The sequence below is a fragment of the Saccopteryx bilineata genome, chromosome 2 (assembly GCF_036850765.1).
Source record: "Saccopteryx bilineata isolate mSacBil1 chromosome 2, mSacBil1_pri_phased_curated, whole genome shotgun sequence".
NCBI classification, from domain to species: Eukaryota; Metazoa; Chordata; class Mammalia; order Chiroptera; family Emballonuridae; genus Saccopteryx; species Saccopteryx bilineata.
In genome coordinates, this window is record NC_089491.1 from 279,794,907 (window position 1) to 279,806,194 (window position 11,288).

General features: G+C 52.4%; 1 protein-coding gene across 3 annotated transcripts in view; it reads right to left on the reverse strand.

Annotated features, from left to right (window-relative positions):
- ILDR2 (immunoglobulin like domain containing receptor 2) overlaps positions 1-1,043 on the reverse strand; it is a 56,828-nt gene extending 55,785 nt beyond the window's left edge. For all 3 annotated transcript variants that reach the window (XM_066261043.1, XM_066261044.1, XM_066261042.1), the window contains exon 1: positions 677-1,043. In XM_066261043.1, coding sequence (XP_066117140.1) covers positions 677-722 — 46 coding nt within the window. In that variant the 5' untranslated portion in view covers positions 723-1,043. The remainder of the gene's footprint in view (positions 1-676) is intronic.
- Positions 1,044-11,288: the final 10,245 nt, after the last annotated feature.

The window sequence follows — 11,288 nt, forward strand, 5'->3', positions numbered from 1 at the left end:
TGCGCGAACCCCTGCCCTTTGAGTATTTTAGCATTACTGGTGGGGGTGAGGGACGGAAACCTGTTCATTGGAGGGCGCAAGCGTCCTCTCTAACTGGGGGACCACTCCCCAAATGGTAAAAGTAAGAGAAGGCAGGGCCCTGAACTCCATAGCGATAGAGCCTCCGTCCACCTCCCTCCTCACTGCCTACCCCTTCACCCTCCCCCACCCCCGCCGCCCCTGAGAATGCCCCTGGGTCCCGGCTTCTCCAGCGAAGGAACGAAGGGAACACGACTCCACCCTCACCCCCAGAAAATCAGTTTCCTTAATTAATCAGTCTCCTCCGAGCTTCCGGTTTGTCCAGCCACGCTCTCCCCAGCGTTGCAAACTCAGGTGAAGGCAGAGGGAGAACCGTTGCCCAGAGGTGGAAACGCTCATGGGAGAGAACCACCTCGTGGCTCCAGTGGGTCAGACACCTGCTTCTCCACTGCGTTACTTGTATTGGGGCTTCACCCTCCCCCGCCGCCGCCCGCCCCAGTCATCCTGACACGCGCGCGCGCGCACACACACACACACACACACACACACACGGCAGATTTGAGCACAACCCGGGGGTCCGCGGGGGTGGCGTGTGGGTTAGAACCCCGTTGCGAGAAGATGCGTCAAGTTCCCGGGGCCGGTGGGCAATGCTGCTTACCTGTCAGCCAGAAGAGAGCGGCCCACGCCAGCGAGACCCGGTCCATCTTCCCCAACTTCCCATTCAGGCGAGTGAGTGAGCCAAGTGGAAAGCGGCACAGGCGCGGGGCTGTCTCTGTGCGGCCAGGAGGCGGCGGCGGCGGGCGCGAGCGGGTGTCCGCGTCCCCGGGCGTCGCCCCGGGCGGACCGCGCGGACGGGCCCAGGCGCGCTGCCGCTCGGGCTCCCGCACCCGCACCCGCACCCGCACCCACTCGAGCTCCGGCTCGGCTCCTGCTCCCGTACGCCAGGCGCCCGGCGGCGATTCCCCGCCCCACAGCGCCGCCCGCTGCCCGCCCCGAGGCCTCCAAAGTTTCTGGGTCACGTGCTGGCCCCGCGGCCAGAGCCGAGTCGCCAAGTGCACCGGGGGCACAGGGGCAGGGTGCGCGGGCGCGCGGAGCCCGAGCCAGAAACGCGCTGGAGGAGGGGCACGCGAGCAGGGGCGGCTGTGCGTGCACGTGGCTACAGCCAGCCTAGGCTGCGGGCGAGGGACAGCGCCGTCAGGTCGGGGACCCGCGGGCGCGTGGGGGAACTTATCAGCAAGTCCCCAAGGCGAGGGGGTTTCCTAGGACTAGGCCTCCAACCCTCCGTCTGGGCCCTTTTCTACGCGCAGTGAACGCAGACGCCCCGCGGAATTGGGAAAGGTAGCCGGGAATCGCTGCGTCCTGACTTCCTCCTGCTGAGACAGGACTAGGGACGCGACACACAGCTCTTTTGCAGAAAATACAGCATGTAAAACGAAAACGAAGTAAACAACATGTTGGTTTACCGTTGTTCAACATGTTGTGCTTTTGGGTAACATCAGGTGCATTTGCCCAAACACTTGACAGTGTGCAGGGCACGGTCACATGGCTTGGTTAGATGTTGTAAACGGGTCTGTGTCCTGTGTGTAGGAAAGAAGCCCGGGTGTGTTGAGAGATAACTCAGAGATGTAAGTTCAAGCATTGACTAGGCGCTAAGAACCAGGGGGGTAAAGGTGAGTGACATTTCCTGCCGCCAAGGAATCTGTCCCGGGTCCCTTAAACACATAGTTTATAGTCAGTAAAACAGGGCAGAGGCGACCATGGAGGTAGAAAGTGCCCTGGGAACTTAAGAATGACTGTATATGTGAAGCTGGGACAAATGGGAACATTCAACGTGGTGGGCATTGGCTCTGGACAGTGAGTGGTCTTTTATGGCTGCTGACCTCTGTGTGTTTTTATTTTTGAGGAATACCAACTATGGGAGCCAAAAAGTCTACAGCCATCCCGACCTCCGCAGTCAGAGCACAGGCCCACCCTGTGAGGCCAGGGACCCTCTACCACTGAGCTTTCTGAATCCTGGAGCGTGTGGTACAAAAAGCGGAGAATGGGTCCTGCCACTGAGGGGTCAGCGGCACCCAGGGCTCAGGGCAGCGATAGGGAGGTCAGGCCACCAGACTGCTGGGAGGGATAATTTTGCTGGGGTCTTGCTTGTGGGCCTCTCTGGGTTCCATTCTTCTCTTTTTTCTTTTTTCTATTTTTTGTTTTCTAGGGTTTTTTTGTTTTTGTTTTTTGGGTTTTTTTTTTTGTATTTTTCTGAAGTTGGAAACGGGAAGGCAGTCAGACAGACTCCCGCATGCGCTCCACCGGGATCTACCCAGCATGCCCACCAGGGGGCAATGCTCTGCCCATCTGGGGCATTGCTCTGTTGCTACCAGAACCATTCTAGCGCCTGAGGCAGAGGCCATAGAGCCATCCTCAGCGCCCAGGCCAACCTTGTTCCAATGGAGCCTCAGCTGCGGGAGGGGAAGAGAGAGACAGAGAGGAAGGAGAGGGGGAGGGGTGGAGAAGCAAATGGGTGCTTCTCCTGTGTGCCCTGGCTGGGAATTGAACCTGGGACTCCTGCACGCCAGGCCAACGCTCTACCACTGAGCCAACCAGCCAGGGCCTCTTTTCTTCTTTTCTTTCCTTTTCTTTCCCCTCCCTCTGTTAGTGGAGGGGAGATAGAGAGACAGACTCCTGCATATGCCCCAACCAGGATCCACACGGCAACCGTCTGGGGCCAATGCTTGAATCAACCAAGCTATCCTCAGCCAACACTGGTACCAACTGAGCCACTGGCTGCTGGATGGGAAGAGAAGGGGGAGGGAGGGAAGAGAAGGGGGAGGGAGGGAAGAGAAGTAGATGGTCGCTTCTCATGTGTGCCCTGACCAGGGATCGAACCCGGGATGTCTGCACACTGGGTCGACGCTCCATCCACTGAGCCAACCGGCCAGGCCCTCCAGCCCACTTTCTGCACCTGGCTCTTCAGCCTCCCAGCTGCTCTGAGCCCTCAACATCCTCTCATAATATCCCTCTTTGCTTGTGGTGGCCAGAGATGACTTCTGAGGCTTGCATTTAAGAACCCTGATAATATAGTGTGTGAGAGACGTTTGGAGCACTATTGCCTTTTATATACAAACAAATAAAACAAAAATAGAAAGTAAAGCTAAAAGAGGTTGCCTCACACCTTGTGAGTTTCCTATTAGGTTCTGGGCCGGGTCCTAGAGGCTTTAACAGCCTGTCATCCCAATGAGGAAACTCAGGCCCAGAGAATTTAATTAACCTCCCTAAAAGCAGGTAGCTAGTAAGGGGCAGAGGCAGGACTTGAACAGAAGCCCTTAAACTCCAAAGATGCCCTTTGCATCATAAAGGCACATCTAATGCTGAGAGTTGATAGGATGATGTATTGGTGTTGTGCTCTGTCTCTTCCTCTGTGTTGCGTGTCACACAGACACACACAGTGCGCAATGAAGTTAGAACAGTCTTTAGGATCTACGCATACAGAACAGTGGTATTTTATGAAAAACTTGGACATGAGAGCTGAGAAATGGGAAACTGCAGGGAAGTGGATCATGACTGCCCGCAGCAGATGTGAGCTGTGACACTGTGTGCAGGGGGTGTGCCTGTGTGTGCATCAACAAGGAGTCTGGGAGCTGAGGAAGAGCTCGTGCCAGAGTGAGTCCCAGAACGCAGGGCCTTATTCACCATCCGAGGTTTTGTTTTCTGCAAAGCGCACCACACATCTCTCTGCTAGCTAGGGCCGGTTGGTCCATCCTGCCACCTCCTGACTGGGCGAGGCCCCTGGCCATCCCCAAGGTGAAGCTAAACCGACTGAGTCACACAGTATATGCCCCTCCACAATGCTGTGATTTCCAAGGTGGTGGAGGGTGAAGAGGAACTTCAAGTTTTACGTCTAATGATCCTGAACATGAGGCCTGAGGGAGACAGGAGGGCGGGACAGTGGTACTCTTTCGCTGCATTGGTGATGTAGGCAGGATGACACCAGAATGGGGGTGATCTTCTAAGTGTGGTTTATTTTGAACTTTTAGCATCAGAATCACATCAGTGGTTGCCCAAAATGCAGATTCCCAAGCTCTGCTAAAAATCAATGAGATCAGAAACCCCGGGTGTGCCCTGGAAATCTCTATTTGAACTGTCTTCCTCAGGCGCTTCTGAAATGCACTGATGTTTGAGAAGCACAATCTTATCACTCTTGTGTTTGCCCGGGAAGCTTGCTTGGGGATGAGCCTCAGAGTCAGATTCAATTGTCCATTTATCCTGAAACATAGGCCCGAACCCCCGGGTAGAGGTTAAGCTTCACGGCCAAGGGAGGGTCTGGATCCCCAACCCTTCAGACTTTGTGCTGCAACTAGAGACAGACAGCTCAGAACACATGACTTCATTACTCAGGCCTATGTGGGGCCAGAGCAGGACCCAGGAAGCCCCCATGTGATGGGGCAGGTGGATGGACCCACAGGCCTCTTCCTGGAAGTGGCATTTCAAAACAGAATCAGGACAGGGAGAAAAGAGAAGTGAGCTAGGGCAAGGAGACCTGCTAGTAGCTGGTAGCTGGTAGCAACCACACGGTTATAAATACAATGTAGCCAAACCCTCTCTGAAACATGACTTCATTGCAGGCACCCAGGAGGGCGGGCAGGCGTGCACGCACACGAATCTTGCTTACCACAGTTCTTTCTAAAGCACACAGATAACAGCAGATAACATCATATGTCAGCTTCTCCTCTCTGACCTTGACTTTAGAAGGAATCTGTGTTTGTGACTGCAAAACATACCAATTTTCTCCCTGCCCCTCTTCTTTCTGTACCATTAAAAAAGGTTCATTAGGCCCTGGCCGGTTGGCTCAGCGGTAGATTGTTGGCCCGGCATGTAGAAGTCCCAGGTTCGATTCCCGGCCAGGGCACACAAGAGAAGCACCCATCTGGTTCTCCACCCTTCCCCCCTCCTCTTTCTCTATCTCTCTCTTTTCCTCCCGCAGCCATGGCTCCATTGGAGCAAAGTTGGCCCAGGCGCTGAGGACAACTCCATGGCCTCCGCCTCAGGCACTAGAATGCTCCAGTTGCAACAGAGCAATGCCCCAGATGGGCAGAGCATCGCCCCCTGGTGGGCATGCTGAGTGGATCCCTGTCTGGCGCATGTGGGAGTCTGTTTCTCTGCCTCCCTGCTTCTCATGTCAGAAAAATACAAAATAAATAAATAAAATTTTAAAAAGGCTCATATCATGCAATTCACCCATTTCAAGTGTAATATCAATCAACAGTTTTAAATATAATCGAGTTTCTGTCCCGTTTCATTTATTTATTTTATCTTTTTAAGTTTCTTATTTTATTTTATTTTATTTTATTTTTTTTTTTTTTTGCACTTTTCTGAAGCTGGAAACAGGGAGAGACAGTCAGACAGACTCCCGCATGCGCCCGACCGGGATCCACCCGGCACGCCCACCAGGGGGCGACGCTCTGCCCACCAGGGGGCGATGCTCTGCCCATCCTGGGCGTCGCCATGTTGCGACCCTCCTGGGTGTCGCCATGTTGCGACCAGAGCTACTCTAGCGCCTGGGGCAGAGGCCACAGAGCCATCCCCAGCGCCCGGGCCATCTTTGCTCCAATGGAGCCTTGGCTGCGGGAGGGGAAGAGAGAGACAGAGAGGAAGGCGCGGCGGAGGGGTGGAGAAGCAAATGGGCGCTTCTCCTATGTGCCCTGGCCGGGAATCGAACCCGGGTCCTCCGCACGCTAGGCCGACGCTCTACCGCTGAGCCAACCGGCCAGGGCTTAAGTTTCTTATTTTAAGTTTTCTTCAGCTCTCTTTCCCTTGTCCAACCTGTTAGGTTTGTTATCTTTCCTAACCCCCCACCCCAATATCTTCAAAACCATCTTCAATTAACTAAAAGCAAGGAACTAAGCAACAACAACAACAAAAAAAGCCACTGGAGACTCTAGGCGCTCTGTGCTGGAAACTGGGAACAATGTCAATCTGGAAGCCTTCTTCTATTGTGGAATCAGTGGTTTCATTAAGAAAATGCCTTAAAGAAGCAGAAATGCAAATGGAAAGCATAGGGTGCCAAAAAATTTTAAAAGCTGTCCTGCCAAGAACAGTGGTAAGCGCATAATAAGTACAAGATTGGGAGAGGGTGATGAAAACCCCGCGTTCTCGGACTGGATTCAATGGACGCGCCTGCTGCTTCAGGCTGCAGACCGAACTGCTGGTGACACTGGGCTGGTGACACTAGGTGCAGCCTGCCCCACCCTGAGACCAGACCCTGATGATGAGCAGCCTCCCCCTGCGTGAGCTCTCCGATAATACTGTCCTCACAGAGTTCCAGCAAAGGAGAATGTGCAGGGGGAGAAAAAAGCATAAAAATTTGCATAAGAACATAGACTTCTATTTAGAGCACTGTTTCCAATACAAGAACTGTGTTTCAAAGTGACAATGGAAACAGCCAGAGAGTGGCAATGGTTATGGCTGGACAGGAGGGTCGTTGGTTTATCTTTTCTTCTTTATAACTGTCTGTGTGCTCTGGTGCTTCTATCGCATGGGAAAAGTTGCCGGACAGAAGCTGTGCTGTCGTTTGCTCAGGCTCTGGGACTCTGCCAGAGGACGGAGGGAGGGTGGCGTTGGCTGTGTCAGGCACATATCTTCAGCTGGATACCAAGCCCCAGAGGGACACCTGCTCTCATTCTGCCCCGGCTGGGCGTCAGCAGTGTGTCAAGTTACCAGGGAGCCGTTGGGGCGCTGGGAGTCCTAACTGACCAGCAGGTCAACCTGTTGCTCTGTTGTGAGTTACGGAGCCAGAGATGAAGCCAGGTGGCTTCTCTTGTAGGGGCCCTTCCCTCCAGTTTGTGCTTTCATTTCCTTTGTCTCCTTTGGGGACCAGAACAGTATTAAGAGAGCATCCTCCAGCCCTCAGGGGAAAGATGAAAGGAGGCTGTCTTCCTGTGTATCACCAAGGCCTGAGGTGCCAGGTGAGCGATGTCAGTTCGAAGGCTGCCCCTTGGCACCCTCCTGGAGGCCTTCTGCTCAGCGCAGGTCAAAGACGGAACCTTGAGAGGGAAGGGAGCCAGAACAAGTGTGTCATCCAATGACCTCACCCCCAGAAAATGAGCCAGGACGCGGAGCATCGCAGAGGAAGCCACTCAAACGGGAGAAGAGTATTGCGGGTTCTCAAAGCTGGAGGGGGTTCGAGATCTCCAGCCTTGACCTCTGTGCAGGAGCCATAGGGCGAGGTGGCTACACAAACATGTGGCTTCTGCACACTGGCCTGAGTGCTGCGTGTGTGCCTTCCCCACGGAGATGACCTGTGTAGATTTGTCTTGTTACAGACTGTTCCAGAGCATTCCTTTTTTTCTTTTTCTTTCTTTTTTTTTTCTGTGACAGAGACAGAGAGAGGGACAGACAGACAGGAAGGGAAAGAGACAAGAAGCACCAATTCCCCATTGCAGCACCTTAGTTTTTCATTGATTGCTTTCTCACATGTGCCTTGACCAGGGGGTGGGGGTGGGGCTACAGCAGACCGAGTGACCCCTTGCTTAAACCAGCGACCTTGGGCTCAAGCTGGGGAGCCTTGTTCAAACCAGATGAGCCCACGCTCAAGCTGGCAACCTTGGGGTTTTGAACTTGGGTCCTCTGCGTCCCAGTCCGACGCTCTATCCACTGCACCACTGCCTGGTCAGGCTCCAGGGCATTCTTCTTCTTGCTCTTTCTTCATCATCCCTTCTTCTCTCTTCCCCGAATTCATGCTGACATTCACACTTAGTGAGCACCTATTATGTTCTAGAAACTACGCTGTCTAGAAACTCAAGATGAATAGGAATTTAAAGAGGGATAAGTCACAGCTCCTCCTGTCACAGAATGTACTGTTGAGTTGTATGTATCTATGTGTGGTATGGTGGAAGAGAGACAAACATGTGGTCTTTCGGTGTGACAGTATAGATGGGCCTATATGAGGACAGGGACCAGGAATGGTGTGGGAACAAAGGGAGATGGGTTTGTTACACACCAGGAGTGCTCGCCAGTGATGTCTTCATGGACAGGTGACCCCTGAGCTGAGTCTTAAATGTGGTCAGGGCAGAATTTCTAACAGCAAAAATGGGTCATGGCCGTGGCCGGTTGTCTCAGTGGTACAGCGTCAGCCCAGCGTGTAGAAATCCCAGGTCTGATTCCTGGCCAGGGCACACAGGAGAAGCATCCATCTGCTTCTCCACCTTTCCCCCTCTCCTTCCTCTCTGTCTCTCTCTTCCTTTCCCACAGCCAAGGCTCCATTGGAGCAAAGTTGTCCCAGGTGCTGAGGATGGCTCCATGGCCTCTGCCTCAGGCACTAGAATGGCTCCGGTTGCAACAGAGCATCGCCCCAGATGGGCAGAGCATCACCCTCTGATGGGCATGCCAGGTGGATCTCGGTTGGGCACATGCAGCAATCTGTCTCTCTGCCTCCCTGCCTCTCACTTTGGAAAAATACAAAAAAAGGGGGGCTCAGAGGTAGAGCAGGAGGCCACAGGCAGAGCTGAGCTCGTGGGCCCTCGCAGGAGTATGGCTTCACGAGGGGCAGAGTCAGCAATAAGGCCAGAAAGGTGGGTTGACATCAGGCTGTGGGGAGCCAGGCCACTGAGTCTGGACTTAGTTCTATAGGCAGCGGACCACCCATACGGCTGTTGAAGGAGAAGAACAAGGTCAGACCTCTGTGTCAGCCACAGGGTGGAGGACGGATTGGTGGGAAGAGAGACAAGCTGAGGCCTTTGCCAGGTGTGAGCTCATGACGGGAACACCAGAAGGAACAAGCATGCCAAGTAGATTGTGGGGCAGCTGGCGCGGAGGGCAGACCACAAGCGAGAGAGACGCTGCTGGGAGACACACAGGCAGGATGCACACGACGTGACAAGGGGCTGCAGGTGTGCAGACTGAGCATGCGAGAGGACCCAGCCAGACGTCACGCTGAGTCACGCAGCAACGACGTAGTGCATTCAGGCCATATCTAGAGATGGTGGAGAACTTGGGAATTCTGCTTTCTGCTTTGGTAAAGCACCATGCAGCAAACACCCTGAGCATTTCTAGCGAATGGCTGAGTATAAGAATGTTAAGGGAACACAGATCTCGTAAGAGCTCTATGGCCCAGGGAAGTCATTTAATCACCTTAGGCCTCAGTATTCCATTCTACAAAATGGAGGTGATTGTAAATCTATTTCATAGGGTTCTTGTGAAAGGGAGAGATGAGCTAACCCTGGTACAGTGTTTAGCAGTGAGTCTGACACAGTAATGCTCAATAATGGTTAGCTATTATGGTGATGATGATTATGATGATGATGATTTATTAGCATAAGTTAGAGGGTGCATTCTGAACTATGTCAGGGCCTTCATTTAAGCTAGCATCAGGGAAAAAGCTAGCATTAGGAAAAATGTTTTCCTAAAATGCTGTGTCTTCTCGGGGTGGTTTCACAACACTCAGTTGAAAAAATTCATATCTTCACATTAAAAAAAAAAAAAAAAAGAGTGGAAGCCATCCCAAGCTCCAGTGGCTTGTCACCCATTTAGATTCAACTCCAGAGTCCTTACAGTGGCCTCGTAATCCTTACAAGATGTGGCCCAGCTTCTTTTCCAATATCTCCTCTGTTTTCTCCCTCTCTTGCTTCCAACCTCAGACGTGCTTTGCTGCTCCCTGAACACGCCCAACACGTGTCCACCGTGGTCTCTGTACTTGCTGTTCCCCCAGGCTGGAATGTTCTTTGCCTGACATCTTCCTGGTTTGCGCCCACACTTCCTCCCGGTGTTTGTTTACATTTCATTTCCTCAGATAGGGCCTTATCCAGCCACCCTAAAAATGGTACCTTCTATCAGTCCCTATCCCTGTCCTGCGTCATTTTTCTTCACTGGATTTATTGTCTAATAAGATGTTCAGACACCTTACAGACACAATTGCTTATTTCTTTATTGCCTTCCTTCCTCACTATGTTGCACACTTTGTTCTATTCAACTTCTTATTGTGCCTAAAAAAAAAGAGTCTGGTACTCAGTAGTCTCTTAGTAAATATTTTTAAATTTTATTTAATTTTTTAAAAATCAAGTGAGAATCAGGGACACAGAGAGACAGACTCCTGCATGTGTCCTGACCAGGAACCACCGGGCAAGCCCACTAAAGTGAGATGCTTTGCCCATTTGGAGCCACTGCTGTTGCTTGGCAACCAAGCTATTTTAGTGCCTGAGGGGAGGCCATGGAGCCCTCCTCAGCAATCGGGGTCAACTTGCTCATTCAAGGCATGGCTGTGGGAGGGGAAAAAAGAGAAAAAGATTAGGGAGAGGAGTGGAGAAGCAGATGGTTGCTTCTCCTATGTGCCCTGACCAAGAATCAAACCAGGACTTCCACATGCTGGGTTGACGCTCTACTGCTGAGCCAACCTGCCAGGGCGAATAAATACTTACTGAATAAATGAAGCTCTTCCTCCCGGTAAACGCTCTGTTCTCTTGTTTTCCTGATTAGACAGCCCATTGCCTACGCAGCATCTCTACTTGAATGTATAATAGGTATTTCAAAATTAACACGTTCATAACTGAATTCTTGATCACCCTCCCCCACCCGTCAGGCATACCGAACCAAAGCCTGTGACCCTCTAGAATTCCTGAGTAGAAAGACCGATCTGGTTGGCAGGAAGGAAGAACTGTTCTGTTTATGTAAGGCTTTAAGGAAGACTGAAAAAAAAATTAGTTTTATCCAAGACAGAGAGGAGCAGGCCATCGATGTTACAGGGAGTGCTAGACCCTCTTGGTCACTAGCACTGTCCTCCCGCCCCCCAGCCCTTGCTGTTTTAGAAAAAGGCACCACTTACCACTGGGTGACTGAGACCCAGACTCTAGCTTTCCTGCCTTCTCTTACTTCCACATCCAGTCCAGCCACCGGTTCTGTGTTTCCACAATGTATCATTTGAGGCCATCCTCTTCTCTCTGCACCCCTGTTTCTTCTCTGTTCTGTGTCATCTGCATCTCTCAATGGACCCCTGAAGGAGCCTCCTACTTTGTCTCCCCATGACCATTCATGATGCTTTGAACCTATTCTCCAAGTAGCATCAAGACTGATATTCTTAGAATGTGAACCATATCATGCTGTTGTTGTTGTTGTTTTGTTGTTGTTGTTTTTTGTATTTTTCTGAAGCTGGAAACGGGGAGAGACAGTTAGACAGACTGCCACATGCGCCCGACCGGGATCCACCCGGCATGCCCACCAGGGGCGATGCTCTGCCCACCAGGGGGCGATGCTCTGCCCCTCCGGGGCGTCGCTCTGCCGCAACCAGAGCC